At 40.2% G+C, this 20,778-nt stretch overlaps 1 protein-coding gene across 1 annotated transcript; it reads right to left on the reverse strand.

Moving 5' to 3' along the window:
• Window positions 1–841: 841 nt before the first annotated feature.
• vps41 (VPS41 subunit of HOPS complex) lies at window positions 842–19,166 on the reverse strand. Its single transcript, XM_080514754.1, is given in 30 exon segments — window positions 842–1,124; window positions 1,233–1,312; window positions 1,414–1,458; window positions 1,552–1,651; window positions 1,907–2,043; window positions 2,159–2,299; window positions 2,371–2,425; window positions 2,498–2,635; window positions 2,717–2,767; window positions 2,862–2,903; window positions 2,995–3,139; window positions 3,515–3,642; window positions 3,765–3,857; window positions 3,987–4,068; window positions 5,297–5,415; window positions 5,514–5,629; window positions 5,780–5,909; window positions 5,986–6,083; window positions 6,880–6,946; window positions 7,039–7,185; window positions 7,267–7,386; window positions 8,924–8,989; window positions 10,482–10,544; window positions 11,598–11,672; window positions 13,645–13,698; window positions 13,700–13,723; window positions 15,274–15,365; window positions 15,368–15,380; window positions 18,646–18,684; window positions 18,994–19,166. Coding segments are annotated over 30 exon segments (2,562 nt in total). The 5' UTR covers window positions 19,015–19,166; the 3' UTR covers window positions 842–1,043.
• Window positions 19,167–20,778: the final 1,612 nt, after the last annotated feature.

The following is a 20,778-nucleotide window of genomic DNA, read 5'->3' on the forward strand; positions in this document are numbered from 1 at the left end:
GGGTGCTGGAGTCAATCGCAGATAACTATGTGCAAAGGCAGGGTACACCCAGGACAGGTCCCCAGTCCATCATAGGGAAAATACAGAGACAGACAACAACAGACATTCATACTTAGGGGTAATTTAGGGTTACCAACCACCCTCACATGTATGTTTTTGGACTTGGATGAAACCAGAGCACCTGAAGGAAATCAGGGAAAATATGCAAACTCTACAAAAAAAAAAAAAAAAAAAAGCTCCAGCCAGCATTTAAACCCATGATATTTTTGGTGTGACATGAGAGCCCTAATTATTGACCACTGAGGCCCCTCCATTTAACCATTAACTTAGATTTAACCATTAAATTAAAGTACAGGGCTGCACTGTGGTGTACTGGTTAACATTCTTGTCTCATCATTGCTTCATGGTACGAGTTCATCATGATCGGCTTTTCTGTTTGGAGTCAGCATGCATGAGTTTCCACTGTGTGTAAAAAAAAAAAAAAGCATGCCTTTGAGGTTAATTAGTGACTTATCAATGTGGATGAGGGTGTGTTTACCATGTGGTGACCTGGATGATCTGCTCAGGGTGTACACGACCTTTGTCAAGCAGTTTCTGCACCCTGTGACCCTCGCAAGGTTTCCCAACTCCAGGTCTTGAAGGCCGGTGCCCTTGTAAATATAATAATGGCGTATGATAGGAATTTTTCAGCTTGTGGTCAGATCAAGACATTCTGTTTGCTGATATCTTTGTGTACATCATTAACTCTGAATTTTACAACATGCTACATTGAATTATGGAAAAGAGTTGAACACAGACCCGACAGTTTTTATGCAATTTTATTTTGCATTATCAGTGGCAAGCGGAACAAACACAGCACTTTTACAGTTATTAGATGTAAATATATAGAGACAGTCCAATACTAGTATTTAGCATTTTTGCAGGTGCACAGTTCCAGACTGAGAACATAATATCCACTGATCAATACACAGCGGAAGCAAGAGAAAAATGAGCTAAAAAAAAAAAGAGCATTAATAACACCAGTGCGAGAAAATGAGCGGCAGCTACTTTTTCATCTCAAGGATTCCACTTCCAGGTCCTCGCTTCTTCGCACTGCAGATGTTACAGAACTGCAATCCATGAAGCTAAAACAAAACAGAGGAAGGTGCCATCTGTGAGATTCTCAGGAAAAAAAAAAAATATAATATGAGGGTAAAGAGCAGTTTAAAGAGTGATGTGCACATGTTACTTACTGTTGATGGAGATGGTAAACATTCTTTGTGAAACATGTGTCTGCAGTGAAACACCACCACATTGAAGGGTTTGGCCATATCTGACACACAAGCACAAAGCCAAAAAGATTATTAAAGAACAAATTACAGACGCTAAAAAAAACCCCAAAAAACATTCACCTAGATTCATTAATGACCCTACCTGATGGTAAAATTGTGGCATGGCACGACTCGCAAATGTTCTCTTCTGAAGAGAAAACCAGAAAAAAACACAAAGTTGACATAAACATCTGCCAGTTATCTTTAAATAATGTTGTATGTGAACTAAAGCAGGACCGACCATCAACACGGACTCCTCTCATCTGCGTCCGATGCATTTTCTGAAGGAGGGACAGAGAGTCGGCCACCAGGATCTTCTTGCATCCTTCTCTCAAAAGAATCTATAGAATAAAACGTATGAACAAACAAAAAGTTAATACGCTGCATTCTAGCTGTTGTATAAGTATGAAGTATGAAAACATTCCTCCACTTTGTCTACCTGTACCTTTACTCAAACTTAACCCACACTCATTTGAAAGTTGTTGGTTTTGTGCCTGTTTCCTCCCATAGGAGACGCCAGTATTAATGTTTGAATTGAAATGAGTGCTGATTTTAATTGAATAAAATATGAGATAACTCAAGGCATCACGTCTCACCTGGAGGTTGTAGTCCTGCAAGATTTTCACCAGTGAATCTCTGAGGTTTGGGATCTCCATGCCCTCCTTGATGCGGTGGATCAGCAGAATGGGATCAACATGGGTGCCAATATTATTGAGGAGTCCGGTGATGAAGGCTGGAATGAGACACAACAGTGTGAAAAAAAAAATTTCAAGTGGCAGGAAGTGATGATTAAGGATGAGTCAAAGGTTTGCTTTGCAGGTGAATCAGGAGAACACATGGTGTCGTACGTGGCTTGTCAATAGAGTAGGAGATGAGATCCTCCCACAGCTCGGCATCATCCTGCTCTTTAGCAAACTCAATGGCCTTGTCCACATTCTCCAGCTCCTCCATGATCATCTGCAGGGCTCTCCGACAGTTCCCCATCCGGCCTGAGGGAAACATGCTGGATTACTTTCCCCTGCTCCACCTTGTTCAATGGGCTGTTTACGTCAACACTCACTGAGCAGGAAGACTGTCTCTTCCACAAAGTTCCTCTGCTGGCAAATCTCGAGAGCCTGCGAGAGAAGAAGAAGAAACTGAGTTTCCAACATTCTGGAGGCTCCAAAGTATGATAGGATGATACCGACCTTTTCCAGCGGGCAGTGTGTGCTATCTCTCAGGAAAGGTAAGAGATTTGGTCGGTCATATTCGGCATACAGGCCAATCTGTTTCTCGTGGTACTTTTGTCCTTTGTGGTGGTCCCGCTTGAACAGTTTGTGGAGGTACTGCGTAGGAGATTTCATGTGATGTGACAGCTGACATTGTAACTTGCGAGCTGAAATATTAAGAATTGGCTTTTCACTCACCACATGCAGCAGCTCAGGCCGGTTTGCAAGTTCCTCCACCACCCTGTCTATCTATTGGTAGAGTGAGGAAAATGGCATCTGTGACAATTGCTTCAAAATTAAAATGATAGTAATAATAATAATGATAAAAAATGAATGCACTTACCGACAGCTTGTCTTCATTGTCAAGAAGCATGTCAACTGCTTTCTAATATCAGAAATTATTCAGTGTTATTAAAATGAAATATGTCCATATATGTACAATGTAACTAATGAAGGAGTCAGTGGAAAGTTATTACCTCTTTGTCGAAGTCCATGAGGAGGACGATCTTGTCCTCTATGGAGGAGAAGAGGTTGTGTTTGTGGATCAGCTGGTAAACATCTTTGTGTCTCAGTCTCAGGTAGATTTCCAAGGCTCTGTCGTACCGCTGGTCGTACGTGTATCTGAAATGGCATTAAATAACTTTTAAATGAGTGCTGTCCCATACTGATTAATCAGGATCTGAGCAGGACCCCAAGCCCTTGTTTGACATTTGTCCCGGGCAACCGAAGACAATATTCTCTTCCAATGTTCATTCAGCTGCATGATTACATTGCAAACAATATTAAAAAAAAAATAGTCTTTCACCTCAGGTCTGAATGAATTAAGTAACATTCCTATATTTTCCATTTGAAAATACAAGTGGAAATTCTGAGACCAAGTTATGAATTACTTCACTACTTTGCAGTTTTAGACCCCAGGCTCAAACTTCAAACAGGCCCTAATAGGCTGTCGATGTGCAGAGCTTTCAAAGGAACACACATGCTGAGATCACTTACAGTTCAGCCAGTGTAGTGAGCAGTGTGCTGTTAGTGGGGTCTCTCTTCAGGTGATCTGTGACGGCTTGAACAATGGCCATGTTGTTGTACAGCTCTCCAGGCCACTCTCGGATCAGCATGGCGAAACCCTGCGCAAAAACGGAAAAAAAAACAACAAAACAAAACAAAAACAAAAAAACCAAAACATTCATCCACTCATCAATGAATACTGGAATCGTTAAAGAAACACAGTGACCAGAAGACCAAATACCTCATAGTCAGTTTTTAGAAATTCGTGCAGTATCATCTCATAGATGGCCGGTCTGAGGCGCAGATCTCCTCTTGGTAAATACTGACTGATGGCCTGAAAAAAATAAAACACTGTAAGAGACTGGAGGAAATCATTACGGAAATACTGAGTGATAATTTAAGACAGTTTTTCCACACAGTTGTGGTACGGAAATGTGTTTACTGGACACCACTTTGGGCCTACCTTCAGCTGCCCGATGGTCCTGAACCTGTACACTTCATTCTCCCACAGTTCCATGTTTTTCCCCAGAACCTTTTGACATTTCCTGCATTTAACAAACAACCTTGAAATCAGTCAAGCGGTTCAAAGAAGATGCTTTTTGACTTTGTTTGCAGTGGACAAGCGCACAGCTGAGTAGTATTACTTACTTGATCAGTCGTCATAGATATAAAGATGGAATGAGAAAATTTACAAAAAAATAAAATAAAAAACTAATGCAAAGGTGAGTTTTTGCCCACAGACATGGAACAAGTGTAAAATAAATGTAACAACTCAGGGCAGACTCGTAAGCTGATAGACCGTTTTTCTTCAAACTGTGTTGGTAGAATAATCACAAGCAAGAGTAGCAAGGCTTTTTATTTGCAAAATCAAATTTTGCAAAAGTATTCACATTCTTTATTTAAGCACGAGTACAGATACTTGAAAAGATTAAAATTGATATTTATTGATTTTTTTTTTTTTTGTAGATATTCTGAAGCATTCCTTGGAGGTTTTGTGTGACAGTGTCATGTGCACAAAAATACATGCACACCAGCACACAAACACGCAATTGTAATATTGTTTTTGGACGTTGATAAACCAGCAAGAACACAGATCACGACTGTGATTAAAAAAATAAGAGGTCTTTATGTTCAACCTCTCTTCATGTATCTCGACCTTCTAAATTTGTCAACTTGTGCAGCTTTAATGTTTATAACGGTTACCTGCACTGATCATTTCAGTCCAACTGTGAAGCGTCCTTGTGGAGAATAAAACAATAATGGGGCAGTTTGATCAATACAAGGAGGTGGAAAGTTCAGATATTTGTGTTCAAATGCGGGAAGGAAAAAGTAAAAAGGAAAGTAAAAGGAGAAAAATAAATAAATACTAAAATACAGATCCCGGTACCGGCAATATGTGGCCATATCTCGTCGTCTAATTGCATGTTGCGATCATTTCAGCGAAGATAAATGGCATTTCTGGTCTTTGACATGCGATAATAGTGTAAAATTATTTAATCAAGTCTGAACCTAAAGTCCAAAACACACAGGAGATTGGAAGATAAATCTAAACTGTTGCATGTCACCAGACATTCGAACAAGATGGCAGCCACCACACAGTTCTCTATTCTCAGCTGCTACAGGCTCCCATCCAGCAAATATCCTACAATTGTATTTTCTACTTCTGAGATTCATGTCAACGATGAAGTTATAGTGCTACAGCAATGGGCAATAAAGTCTTTCCTGATTCAATCTTTATACAGTTTCAGATATCTCTGTCCATGTCAATCGTACCGTGCAGCGCTGTCGTAGTCTCCTTTCTCCACTAAGTGATTGATGTACGCCATTCCGATCTTCTGAACGTCGTGCCTCTTTATGTTTTTGAAGCTGATCTCTGCAGCCATCAGCGCTTCCTGTCACAGTTAAGCACGCAGCAACATAACGTAAAATCAAACGGTTCCATGGAAGGCAGTGACCTTTAGCAACACTCATAAAGCTCAGCAATACCAACCTCATATTTCTTCTTTTCAAGCAGCCAATCAATATGGTCATCCTGGTCTCGCTCTTTGGCCACAACAATGTCTTTGGGACTGATGATGTAGAAGAGCGACTCTCCCTCTGAATGCTCTGTTAATGAAAAAACATTCATGCCTCCGCGTACTGCACATTAAAGGCTGACATTTGATAATCGATGCACAATGAAATCTGAATGCAGTAAAGGGTTGCATGACATTTCTCCCAGGGCGTCTGTTTTTTTTTTTTTTTTAACGGTCTCACCGAGCCGATAGTCTCTGCACTCGTTGTCCTGGAAGTTGCGCACAGTCAGCGCGTCTGATGAGATCTCCTCGCAGCTCTCGGGGAGCGGCTGAATGATGTCGAGACGAGGCCGCGCACGAAACTCCTCATCCTGAACACGAGCAACAAGTGAGAAGTCGCGTTCCTTTATTCTCTTTTTAATAGAAATTCCCATATGTTGGGGTTACCATGTGCTCCGGGTTCTCCTTCACAAAGAAAAGGGTGACGAGCTGATCGGCCAGCGGGGCCAGGCCACTGATGAAAAACTCGGTGTCAAACGCAGACACTGAAAGAAACGGAAACATCTTTGAAACACTTCAAACTGTGAAAGAGTAAGACGGACGATATAAAGGGAAGTGTGGCGATTTTGGGTGAAGAACATTTCATGCATGGCTTTTCTTTTCTCTCGTCTTGTGGTTATAACATTGTAATGCTCATTTTACAACTGTTTTATATATATAGCATAAAACGCAAGCCTTCACATGAAAAGTAAAGTACAAAGGCTGTATTTCAGTTATTCAGGCAATTTGAGTATTTCAAATGCACACTGAACACAAATTTCTGTGCTTTTCATCATTTGATGTTAAATATGCATATTAACTAATACCTGCGTGTTGATTGTGTGTATTTTTTCCACCGTAGCTGCTCAGTAAAATGTTGAAAAGTAGATACGATACCAAAAATCGAATTTTCATCCGAATGTGTTTTCGTGTTGCATCATAAAATTGGTCGTTAACTTTAAGTAACTAATAAAAAAAAAAAAAGAAGTCTGGCTTTGAGCCAAACTGCCACTTTAAATCTATCTAATGCAATCTGGCAGCTGAATAAGATGCTCCTGCTGTTAATGTTCTGACTTGTGCTGCAGTCGGTTGAAATCATGTACATTCATCTTATTTTTACACATTAAAGTAACAAATTCATTTGATGACATGCCAGTTAAAATAAAAATATTTTTCTTAGTATTGATTACGTTTACTTAATCAGGAAAACTTAACTGGGTAATCCACTTTCTGTGCCGACTTCCTGTTGTCTCCTATAGGAAGAAAACCTGTGAGATCTTGACAGGTGGAGTGCTTTCTTACCTATTTCCACATAGCGGCTGGGCAGATCTCTCATCTCTGTGGGATTTCGCTCTTTTACAACACAAATCTGAAGAGAAAGGAGAGACAAGGAAAAGTGGTAAAAACTGCAACAGATAGAGCTTGTGATAACTGGCTACATGAGCAACAGACAAAACAAACCTTGATGGAGGTTCCCCAGCCCACTATCAGTGTGGTATTGTCCTTCCAACACAGGCTGCACGGGTACATGTCGGGTCTCAGGCTGACGTTATCCCTCAGCACGTTTGTGATTCGCTGCTTCGTGCTAATGTCGTAAATCTTTACTCCCTAATGACATTTTCAAATAAAGACAGTCAATACAGTGCATCGGTGTGAATGAAGGCATGTGTGCTCGCACTCGAAACTCACCACGTTGTTGGCCCATGCGATCAGGTTCGCTCTCCACTGGATGTTTGTGATCGTGCCCTCGCCTTCGTGGAGAAGCGAAGTCCTCCAGCGATTCAACCAGTTCCTTTCGTACAGAAGCAGCTGAGACAAACAGAAGTCACAACATCTCAAGTAAAGTGGCAATTTACAAGTGCAGTACTGCGGTTCCACAAACAGAGGGCAGTAGATGAACAGCACATTGGGAAGGAACAAGGAGCTGGCTGCCTGGTGAGCAAGTGAAGGGATCCTATACATTTAAGTCAAACTGCAAAAATGCATGGTAAATATGATGTACTTAGATGGGAAATGAATTCCACTGCAGAGGATTATAAACACAAAATCTGAGCTCAAAACCATCACGTACATTGACAGAAGTACGTCATGTTTCGGAAGCATTTGGCTGATACAAGAGCTAGAAATAGTGTACAAACAATAAGGAATGGATAAAAATAGCTTGAATTACAATCAGAATTTCATCCACCTTCTGTTAAGATTCACTTATGTATTGCAGGTGTCATGCATAATGTCAATTATAGTGACCAGCAAAAAACAAAACTCTACTATAGGTTTAAATGGGTTTGCATTACCTTTTTCTGTCACCTCATATAGAAGTACAAAGTAATGTCTGGCATCAATTCTTAACCACAATGCAGTGTGGCATTGACAGCCTCGGCGCTACTTCATCAATCGCAGTTTAATGTTCAGGCCTTGCTCTGTACAAGCTGCAGAGGACAAAGCCTGCCATTCACATTCCCTGCATTGTTACTGTCCTTACTACATAAACTGACACAAAAAGCCCCCAAAAAGTGCATAATATTACAGAGGAGGCCAACAGAAGGTTGTACAGGCTCTTTAATTCAGCAGTGGGGCTATGTTAATAAACAGTTTGCTCTACAAAGAGATGATATGACAAAAGAACTGGGGAGACAAAATTGAATTTCCTTTGACAGGATGTGGCTCCCGTCGAGGCTTATTGATTTTCATCACAGGCACCTTGTGGAGGCCTTCACAACTTGGAACTGAGAGGAATCAGCGCCAATTGAAAGAAAATGGCAAAGTAACACTAACAATGGAGTTTCACGGAAGAAGTTTTCCCTCAGCTCTGTTGTATAAATGTCAGTATACTTTATTTATAGATGGCTAGGCAATGACGCCACATCAGTACAGTTTATAGTTTTGTTGCAGGCGGGCTTGCGATGGGTAACTGGTTTTACTTTTTCGCACAAACAAAAAGACAAATCTAACGCGGAATGTACTTTTCACCTTGTGCAATGACATACCTACCAGAGACATCTTCCAGGAAAGAGATCACTGTATACGCCCGGAAATCCTAAGACTATGTGCCCTCTTGATAATGACATCTATTTGCTGTGCTTGTGAAGCATTGCCTTTCAAACACTGTTGAGCGAACAGCACTTTGTGAAAATGGGCAGCACTCCCGAGAGCACTCCAGCAAAGAGACAGAAAAGTAAGAGCCTTTCACACCAGACAAAGGTCTGCGCGTCGCCTTCAGCTGAGCCAAAGCGAGGCGCTTTGCCGGACTCCGTTTCACCCGGACACAATTAAGATGAATTATTGCGCGCGGAAAGATCCGTGATTAAGAAATGACTGCATGAATTTAAACACTCGTCAAACATACCTTGTTGCCCCCGGTGACAAACTGTTTGTAGTTGGATTTGGTGAACTGAGGATGTAGCGCAACCACCTGCGAAGAAAGATCGGTCAGGATGAGGAATCCGATTCATCTTGATGTCACAGCACATGTTTGCCAAAAGCAGTGTAGGCCCGGGCTTTTGTTATGGGTGTGTTCACACCAAATGGGCTTGGTTTGAATTAAAAAAAATAAAATAAATTATATATAGTGGTGTGACGGCTCTGTTAGTGCTGCACTATGATCATGTGATCCCTGTTGTGCACCATGAACACCTTGACTGAGGTTTTACACTATTTCTCAACATATCTGTTGCGTTAAAGTTTAATTACAGCACAGAACCACACATCGCCTGTGTGCAGATTCTTTAAGACTTCATCACACACAACCACATACACATACACACCAATTGCCAATTATGTGTCACTATACATGGGTTTTATTTGGACTATGAGTAGAAACTGAAGTATCCTTAGAAAATCCACACTAAGGAAGAAAATGCAAACTCCCTATAGATATAATAAGTACAAGTACAACTTGACATTTATGTCGGTCACAATATCTTCTTTGAAAAAGTGATCAACATGTCTGGAGTTTGTCACACCAATAAAGTTTTGAGCTAAAATAACCAAGCAAATAAACTAAAACTCAAAATCTTGGGAGTTTCTGCTCTATGCTTTGATATAAAAATACTGAAATGAAAACCTGAACTTACTGAAAATGTGATGTGACTCTGAGGTGACGACGAAAACTAAGCAAAACCAACACAGTAACTTGCAGTGGATGCATGCTGTGCACAACAAAGCCAGATTTTACAAGCATGGTTAAACAGTCGACCTCTCGCTATTTAGAAAAAAACCTGTTAACCCTGAATGGGCAACATAAGGCAATGAAGTGTAAAGTTATTGCTATAGAGGTGGGTGGAGCTGATTTTCCTCAACTCACATCTAAAAATACAATCAAATTCACAAGCTTATCATTAAGAGGAAAAGTTTTGCTAAAATGTGTTTCAAACTTGACAATTTCAGACCTTTCCAGAATCCTACATACTTTACATTTGTTTGGCATCTTATAGGCAAAGATTTTTCATTTACACATGTATTTGCAAAAAAAAGAAAATCACAGTATTTTCTTTGCATTGACTGATAAATGTATAAGTATTTGTGAGATGCATGTGCTCAGAAAAATTTATTTTTGCAGCAATAACGTGGAAGTTATTTTCGTTTTGCTGTTCAACATACATGTGTCACACATGGCTCTTCCATTGTTTTATGCCTATTCTCAAAACTAATGTGAGTATCCACAGACATGCACACTAAAAAGATTCAAGTATTTTTTCCCTCCTTTGGTCAGAAAGAGGAGAGAAAAGAGAGAAATCTCCCTTAACCGTGAACTCATTTCATATAAATGTCATCAAGCTCTTCAAAACCCCGATAAATACTTATTTCAATCAGATGTGCTGAACAAGGAAAATATCCACATCTTTATTGAGCGCCGGTGTGAAGAAAACTGTCAAAACACTCCCAGACTTTACAGTGAAACTTACTTTTATGGGACAATCGAAGTTCTCATGGAAACCCTCTCTTGTATAGAGGCCAAACACTTGAACCTGAAACAGAGGCAAAGGCAGCAGAACAGCAAGCAAAGGTGAATAACTCTAAATTTCTCCTTTAATTGCTGCCTCTGCAACAATCGGAGGCCAGCGGGGGGAAGTTTGGTCAGAAAAGACTTTGATTGGCTCCACACCTCTCCGCTGGGTCACCAATTAGTGGACAGGTTGATTCTTCGAACCCTGCAGGGTTTAGAACAGAAGTCCTAATCTTGGGCTTGACTGCAGCCTCAGTCGGCTACAGTCCACTCTAATGTACCATTAGAGCACATGACACCCACTTTTTTTTTTCTCTTTCTCATCTCTGGCCAAAAAAAAAAAGAGAAATGTTTTGGAGGCGGGGGAATAAAATAGAGCCCTGATGCTATCGCTACTCTTGAACCGCACCAGTGATTAAGGATTAAGTTAGATTTCAAAGGATTAACAGCCAACTGAATTGGTGAGGGCAAACAATTGCTGTAGCATTGATTTTAATTGTCTGCTCTACTTTTTGTGCGACAAGATCTTGTTTTTTCTGCCACCAGAGTGTTAGAAGTGGGTGGGGGAGGGAGATATCAGAGAGCATATCTTAACTGCAAAATCCATGAAGGATGGTGGTAATGATGAGAAGAGACAAGATAACAGCAAGGTGGAGAACATGGAGAGGGTATCCATAGACAGCTGATGGCTGACTGACAGCTCAGCGGATCTGAGTGGAATCCCCCCCCCCCCTCCCACTCTTCAAAATTGTTACAAGCTTTTTATAAATTCCCGCATCATGAAAAAAATATATGTGTGCGTGCGGTGTGAGTAGATATGGCGAAGATAAAGCTCTGGGTTAATGCTCTGATTGTGCGAGAAGTACCTTCTGAAAAATTCACTTCCAACACCCCCCCCCCCCCCCCCCCCCCCCCCCCAAAGTTCCAAATCATTAGCATAAAGTTCAAGGCTGATATGGTGAGTTTTATATATGAATCCAGGGCTGAATAATGAAAGATGAAAAACAGTGATTGGTGATTCTTTGCTGCAGGCCCAAGGATCAGTAGCCAGCGGTGATGAGCGGAGAGATCTCACCTTCCCATCCTCGGAGCAGATGCCCACATGCTCTCCACTCTCATCCAGACTGATCTGGTTGATCTTCACTGAACTCTGCGGAGACACAATATCATCACTTTTTTTTCTACACCCCCCCCCTCTTCCTCAAGAGGTGAGCGAATATCTTTGTGGCTGGCAAAAAATGTTGCTGGCTGACATTTTACCCCAACTAAGTGAAATGCCAGCAAAAGCTAAAGGGGATAGAACGAAAAAAAAGTGAGTGCGTAACAGATGCATGGTCCCATATGTGTCAATGCGTAGTGAGTGCATTAATACTGGGAATGTTACTGGCTCCTTCAGTGCTGGTGCTTTTACATTTTGGGCTCTTAAGATAAAAGGATCAGCCAAATGGCATACATTACAGCAAATATTACCTTACAAATGCTCCTAAAAGCCAGGTAGCATTTTGCTGTGAAGGTAAAAGTAAAAAAAAATAAAAAAATAAAAACCTGCTATGCTTATCATATATTTATTATTTGTTCATAAAGAGTACATAAATATAAAGGTTTTTCTTTTCTAACCAAACGTGTAAAATTATGATCAAAAATATATAACCGATGTTACACTGGTTCTTTGTTTTGACCTGGTCAGTTTTGATAATTCCTGCTAATTAAATCTTTATTAAAAGTTTTCACATTGTACCAAAAAAGTGTAAATGTAATGAAATGGACATTTACATTGAAGTATCTACTTTTCGGACTGCAATGGTACTTTGACGATCATTGCTTGTTGAGTACGTCACTTTCTAGTATACTGTGACAACAATCTGAATTTGCTAAGATGCGAGTCTCAGCACCGTGATGGAGAGCTTATAAGTTACTATAAGACTGGGAGTATACACAATTACAAAATAACAATGGGCAGTAAACACAGTAGAAGGAAATGACCGAAATGTTGCAGGTACTTAGTTTTTGCCTGCTTTGTTTTGCTTCATACATGATCCAAGCAGAATATAAGCAACTTTACAAATAACATCAATGTAAACGGCTGCTGAATAAGGGTGAATAACAATCTTTTTTCAATGTGTTTTTTAGCAATACATTTTCTACCAATTTTCTTTTTTAATATATGGTGCCACATTATTTTTCGAAACATGCATTTTTAAAAATCAGTTTGTATCTTGGCTGATTATTGCATTGCAGTGTGATGGCGCGAGGCAGCATCTCGCTAAGTGGTGAAAATAGGCTTGGCGATATTAATGCAGAGAGAAATTGAGGCGAAATAATGCAACCAGCGGTCATTGCGTAACTCCACAGTCTGAAACCAAACTCTTCTGTTCGGGAAAATGACGTGAATCATCTGAACAGAGACGACCTCCAGAATCTGGGAGTGGAGAGGAGGAACTGGCCTGCCAGCAGCCCCAACCTCACCATACTGAGGCTCGCGTTTGTTCAGTAAACACATGGTTGAAGTATCGGTGTGTCTTCAATCAATTCAACAGCCAACAGTAAAGAAAAGCTCTTTGACATCTGCAGAGAAGTACATTTTTTTTTTTTTTTTTAAATGGACACAACCAACATATTAAGGTCTGCTGCTCATCCCACAAATGCATGCTCTTTATAAACATGGTGCCATTGAAAGGACAATAAACAGGTCTCCCAATGTTTAGGATTTATTTCCAATAAGCAATGTTATAACAAAGAAATAATAATTAAAAAAAGACAAATATTGTGCAGTTTACGTTCATTAACATGCAGTTAGTTGACTTCAGCATCGTTCTACAAGGGAATGATCGCAATCCCTCAACTCAACCTTTTACAACATTTAATGTTGAAACTACAACCCAACTTTGTCCGGGGAGTCTTAAAAGGTTATAAACCGAAATCTGTAGTCAGGAGGTAAATGAACGTATAACCAAAGTTATTACATTTCACCCTCTGGTGATCATCTCATGCCAAAATCGAAGGCTAAAACTTCCAAAAACATGAGCAGTTTCAGCAAATTACGAGCCGACAGCCTGCTAACAAGACAATGTACCTGTAGGTGTGAGGGATGTAATTATTGTTCGCTTATTTAATGTACTCACAATTTCAAACTTCTGAGTTACATTTCCCTGGATGTCCAGCAGGAAGACCTTTCCCAAAGTGAGTACCTAGAGCAAGAAACTGACAGCAGACACATGCATTGTAAATTAGACCAGAAGACAATTAAAACCAAATAAGGAAAAAAAAAAAAAAATGTCAGGAAATTTTTTTTTTCTTGTTTATAGAGGCTGTGGGAGAGGATAAAAAAATATATATATTTCTGGAGCTGTCGTGACACAGGCAGAGTGGGGATTGGGTGGGCTTGGAGGCAAAACTGTGAAATTGCAGGGGGGGGGGGGGGTGGGGGGGGTGGAAAAGCCCTATTTATTAAAGCAGACAGTGTGAAATGGCATTTTTTCCCTCGCTTAAATTAAATGCTTAAGCATAATAAATGCACTGTACATCTGACTTCTTCCCATGCTCCCCATGCAACCCAATCCCCTCCCTGCCCAGCGCACAGCCATTATTTCGACTGAGCAGCAACTGGCTTCTGTGTTTTGTGCTTCAGCAGAAGCGTGCAAGTGTGTGTGTGTGTGTGTGTGTGTGTGTGTGTGTGTGTGTGTGCGTGGGTCCACTGGGACAAAAAATTATAGAAACTGTGGGCTTTTGGCATTAGATTAAGTGTGTGTTCTTCCAGCCCAGCCCCTGCTCCATGCCCTCCTCCTAATCCCCCTCCCTCCTCGACCAGCATGTGGATGTGCGGCGAGCCCACCATGCTTCAGTGCAGTCTATAATGAAATGCTTATATTTACAGGCACAGCTGAGCATGTCAGACAGAGCCCCTGCAATCTCCCCAAATAAAATAACCAAAAAATAAATAAATAAAGGGTTCAACCTTGTGAGGCGGAGCGACTTTTAAAGGGATTTATCAGAATGGAATTGTTCAAATGAAATTCCGATTCAGACACTTAAAATATGAGGCAACATAAGGCAATATGTACCGTCGGCAGGTTTTAAGGTTGTGGGAGTTTGCCGTGGCGGATGGTGCGGGGGGGGGGGGGGGGGGGGGGGGGGGGGGTGTGTGACCGCACAGGTAGCTGGATGGCAGGAGGTATATAAGCAAAGAAATCCCAGGAAAAAAAAAAAAGACAGTCAGATCAAATTTAGAATTTCAGCAAAGCAGCTTCTTGCTGTGGCGTGGCGGCTGTTTTGAGGTTTAGAACACAAAAAGAAGGGGCAAACCCTCAAAGCACAAATAAATAAATGAAAATCAATAGTGGTTTAATAAAACATCAGGTGGGGAGACATAACCGGGTATGACTTTTGCTCTGCTCAGGCGTGCATGTGTGCAGCCGGTGCCACGACGATTAACCATCTCGCCGAGAGTGGCCCCCTTTAAAAATACCAACACTGGACAAACAAGAGGAGAGGAGTGAAAAATGTGTAAGAGTGGGAATAAAAGAGGAGAGGACAATGTGCCTTGTGTCTTTTCATGCACCTCCCTAAGAGGAAAAGCAGGGGAAGGTGAGAAAAGAATGGCCTGCCTGCTCAGATTGAACAGAAAAGATGAAAACCGAGTCTGAAGATGACAAACGTGAAAACCTGTACGCAAACAATGTGAAATCTCTTCTTCAAGACGGGGCGGACTTGAAGCCGAAATGTCCTCGCAGGCGGTGCATTAGTTGCTCTACCTTGTCGTGGACGGTCATACAGCTGGCTGCGTCGTTCTGGAGGATTTCCGTCACGCCGTTGGAGAGCCGCTCGTACTTCAGCTTGGGCTCCTCTCGCTGTCCTCCTCCTGGTGGACAAAACAGCCTCTCACTACGGCGTCTTCCAACAGGTATTCATTTACAAAAAGGGTCACCTCGCAAACATCCCCACTCACAATGCTTTCTGAAAGCAGTCGATAAAATGGTCTATGAAGTGCACTGAAAATATGCAAAACGGGGGGGGGTTGAACAAGTTGTCCTCAAACTACATAGAACTTCAAGAAGAAAAAGTTCTGCCTCGACTCAAACTTTTTCTAACCACTGCAGACCGATGTTTTTACAAGCAGGTAGAAGAGAGTGACTGGAGTTGCAGACATGACGGTTATGTTGCACTGATTGAAGCTGCCGATGGTAAAGAACTTCAACATGGTGTTGATCGGGTTAGAGTTAGGGCTAGTAGTTAGGGTTAGTAGTTAGGGCTAGTAGTTAAGGTTAGCTCTTTGTGCTCAGTCACTGCTCATTTTAAAGACTCAGCGTACATGTATTTTTAAAAGTAGGACAATTTAGTAACACTAACCTTATTTTTTACAGATTCTTAGTATTTCACCAATTCTCTACATAATATATGATGTCAAACACTGAAAAAACATGTCTAGTCAGGGTTGTACCTAATAAACATTTTAAAACATCACCATTTCATGATTTTATTATTATTATTGCAGGTAATAATATCAGGTAATTATCTAATATGATAAAATAACAAAATATCAAATGTATAATAATGTCCAGAGAAAAAAACCCCAATATACATTTTTAAGAGATTATTGACCTAAAACCATGAAAGTATAATATAAAATCAGCACAACAAGGTTTAGTTTTTGCATTGGAAATAACAAAATAACTGTCAAAACCGTTACCTATTAATTTAATGGTATTTATCAATGTACTTACACCACTGCCGAAGGAAAAAGGAGCATTAGAGGGGTTCCTTCATAGCATTCAGCAGCATTCCTATGATTCCCAGCCACAGGTAAGTAATGTGTAAATAATCCATTTTGGAAGCCTTGTGTGTATATAAGAAGATATATGCACAAGGACAAATTTCCATTACCTGGCATGAAATTCTGGATAAAACAATTTCCACCCTTTCTTGAGACCCTTTATCCCCAGTGAAAAACACAAATTTAGTCTTTTCATAAGACAAACTTAAGCTTTTCTGTGTTGCACCTTCCAGCATGAGTCAACATTTGCGGCCAGTCACAGCCTGAATATTACTCATAATTCAGTTTATAACCAATGCTGCACAGTCTGTGGCTGCCCAGAGGGTGCATCAACTCAAAACATTGTCTGCCATTATGTGCTACTGGGTTGGAGGTGGGGGACAATAGCGTGGAAAAAATGTTATTTTCAAAAACAATCCTTTCCCACTCAACAACGCCATATCTAGGCTATTTCCTGTGTATTCTGGTTGTGAGATTTCTGATGCGAGGGCATTTGTCACGGGTTTCAAAGGCGTATCAAACAACAAAGGCAAACTTCATCCCAAAAGAAAAACTACCCATTTCAAAACTTTTGCCATCTCTTGTAAGTTGCTCTCTGTTTTGTCACCGGCTGAGCCGGCCTTTATGTTATAACCATTTCAGCCATTTTCTTTGGCTATTGTCAGTTAAAAACCCTGGAAGGGTAAACATATACTGAGGACTACAGCTACTGATGTTTAAGGTGTAAAATAGAGGGCAAATCGCCTTCTAGATTGAAAAACGGCAATAATAATGAATCACCCTGCCACCTGGCTTATACACTTTTTATGTCTGTTCAGACATGAAAATTTAACAGAGACTATTAAAAATAAAACATTCTGCTTTTAAACACAGCATAATCTTTCAACACATCTGAACACTGTTAGAGACGATAACACTCTCCCTCTCTACCTTCCATACATCCATCTTTTATACCCTCGACTCACAGAACAGGGTCACGGGGACTTGTAGCTGACCCAGTGTAGGACATAAGGTAAACTGCTCCCTGGACAGGCTACCAGTCCATCACAGGGGGACAGACACGGGCACACGGACACACACACACACACACAGTTTAAAGTCCCCAAATTAACATGCATGTTTAGAGAAAAGCCAGAGGACCAATAAATATAATGCTACAATTTAAAAACTAAAAGCATTCTATGTTGTCCTTATTCTCTCCCAGATGAATTTCATCAATTCACATCTGGCTTTAAACAGCTTTCATCTCTACAATAAGTCTACTAATCGTCAGAATTTCTAGTAAATGCCATGTTTGATGCGGCTTACAGTTAAACATGACAACTTTCCTCCCGACGGAATAAAACCAGCATCAAGACTGAGCAAAAAAAAAACAGGCTTATTACAGCATTATGTCATTTTAAAATCACAGTCGTCTAGCCAAATTACAAAGATGGTGCAGAGCATGCCTCCGACTTACAAGAGCCACACTTTTGACAAATTGTTCGCCTGCTCATTTCTTCTGCGAGCAGCAGAGTGTACAGCAAACAGGCCCCGGCTGCCTTCATCCAGCGAGGCTGCTGTCAGACAGGTAACAGCAGCAACGGCGCAGCAGGCACTAAACCAGCTCCTGTATATCGCACCATTCTAAGAAAATAATCAGCTGTTTGCAGCCACTTGGAAGAGACACACCATCCCACAGCCTGTGGAGTTGTTTTCCTGTGAGTGTTTGTGTCCTACAGTACTCAACCCAAGGTACACACAGAGCAAACAAGATGTAGGCGCTCTTTTGATTTACAAGCCTGGAATTTTTCTACTTCACTTCGGCTCACTCTTCCTAACTGTTTTCTTGGGAGAGGTGCAGGTGTCTGAAACAGCCTGTCCTGTATATTTCATTCTATCCTCTGCTCTCTATAAAGTCTAATTCCCCTTCCTGCCAGGCTGATGTGTAATGTGATATTTTATTTAGCCCATGTGTGATTCTCAGACGCACAGGTGTACTGTAAGATGCCAGAGTTGACTCATAATATTGATGGATCTCGAAAGCTATCTGTAATTCATGAGTGTTTGACACCTCTCAACACCTGACAAAGATCCTACAGGGATCAAGCTATGTCGATAGAGCCAAGCCGTGTAATACTGTACTTTCAGTAGGCACAGAGATTTATATAACTTCAAAAATCATCCAGGCTTGACAGAATAATACACATACTGGACCGTGACAGCGTCATGCTGCTGGAGCTTGTTTTGGATCAACATGCTGTTGCAGATTTCTTACATTGTCATCCTCACATGAACTCTCTTTTGCAAGAAACAAACAAACAAAAAGAAGTGAATAGTAGTACAGGATTTAAAAATGTCTATTTCTTCTTACCTCAGACTCATCTGTGAATTCCTCACTGGATTTTCTTGCCTAAATGAGAAACATGGGGAGCTGCTTCAAGAAATATAATAATATGCTTTGTGCATTAGAGTAACACAAAATTCTATTCATTTGAATTCACGACTCAACATTTATTTAGACAGTAATTAGAAACAGCAGTCATGTTGTGTATGCCACAATGCAAAACACTGACTCCTTGACAACAGAAACTTTAGTTAGCATATTATCTCAAATTAGAACGCAATTGACAACAGTCACGTTTGCACATTTAATGATCCAACTTGAAGATGCTCTGTGGAAAACAGCAGGAGTCAGTTAGCTTTAGCATGATGAGCTTACCTGCTCATCCATTTCCGCCATTGTGATATTAGCGATCGTTGATTCCAAAACGAATATGTGAGTAATATCAATCCATGTCTAATAAATATACGTTAAATCTCCGCTCACGGGTCGGCGCGAGTAGAAAACAACCACTTTTGCGCTGCAAAACCTGGATGTTTGTTATCGAAGCCTGCTCCCTGTCATGAGTTAAATCACGTGACTAAACATGAGCCGCGGTGCATTGTGGGAGTTGAAGTCTCACGAGGCGGGTGCGCGTGTGAGCAACAATTCATCAGGTAAAAGCGTTTTTTACTTTGTATGTCTTCATGTTAGCGCATATTTGTCTACACGCACTTTTACCACGATTTATTTCTTAGTGAGGAATAAAATGCCAATTTGAAAGTTGTATTTCTTTTTTCTTTTTACACCGCGTCAATCACAGGTGTGTATAACAACAAATCATAATTTCACAGACGCTTCACGACACTAAATGTAATGATCTGAACGTGTGCCAGCTATTGTTAATTGAAGCAAGACTATTATTCTCATAAATTCCCCCCAAATGGATGAAGCAGCTGGTTACAGCAGTGATTAAAACTTGTTCAGAAACAATGTAGAAAAGGTTATATACTGAAGTACTGAGCAACTTATTGAAGGCCACACACAACTTTGACATGTAACTGAAAGACACATTCACACAGGCCAAACAATTTAAGAGTTCATATTTCCATTTACAGACATGCTTTATTACAAACAGAACATGCATGTTATATTAGATGTTGCATGTCATGAAATAAAGTGAAAAACAATGCTCTTCACTGTGTCTCTGAAAAAAATGGAACAAATGCATGATTATCTCTGTGTGTAGTTTAAAGTGTAGCCAACGTCAGTATTTTTTAAAGTATTGCTGTCATTAAATGCAGAATCAGCTGTTATTTTTAAAGAAATGTTTTACTACCAACATCAAATGTGCTATATACTTTCTACCAGAACAGAGTGCCAGTCCATTACAGGAATCCATCCAGCCATCCATTCATTAAATATGTTTTGTTTGAAATTAAATATTGAATTAAGACTACCCCAAACCATTCTGTTTAGATTTAGGTAATTTGATGAATACAGATTTCATTTACCTAAATGAAATAATGATAATTATATGATAATTTCATCTCTGCTGTATGTCATGCATATTAGCACACTTGACAATAAAGCTGACTTTGACTTTTGACTAAACATGGAGGTATATTCTTCTAATATAACATGAATATTATTCCTTATTTTAAAATCTGATTTAATAGGCAGATTGCCTATTTGTGCCATGCCATCAAAGATAAAGGTTTGAAAAAGACTCAAATCAAATTCTAGATATTAAACCCATGAGAAAGTGTTGAGGTCCATAATGGAGGTGTGTGGTTGTGCCTTCTTGTTGAGAATTGAATTCACTGAATATTTGTTTTCCTTTGTATTTTTTTCCTCTTTTTAATTTGCTCATTGAGATTCTCATTTAAACTATGGGCACAGGATACACAAAGGTCAGAAGAAGCTTTACTTTTAGAACGATGATGCAACAATAAACACCTAAATTGTGAAAATCATAAATACATGAAGTCGCTAACACTGACACACTGACATTCGCATTTTTAAAAAGGAAAAACTAAACTAAAACCAAAAACAAAGGTTAATGTTACATTACATAAGGCACACACCAAATTTAGGTCTGTGGGTATGACAGTGGTGAAGTCGTGACGTAACCGTGTGATGTACAGCTCAGTGGTCATTGTGCATATTATGAAACCTTTATGA

This window comes from Blennius ocellaris (assembly GCF_963422515.1).
Source record: "Blennius ocellaris genome assembly, chromosome: 19".
NCBI lineage: Eukaryota > Metazoa > Chordata > Actinopteri > Blenniiformes > Blenniidae > Blennius > Blennius ocellaris.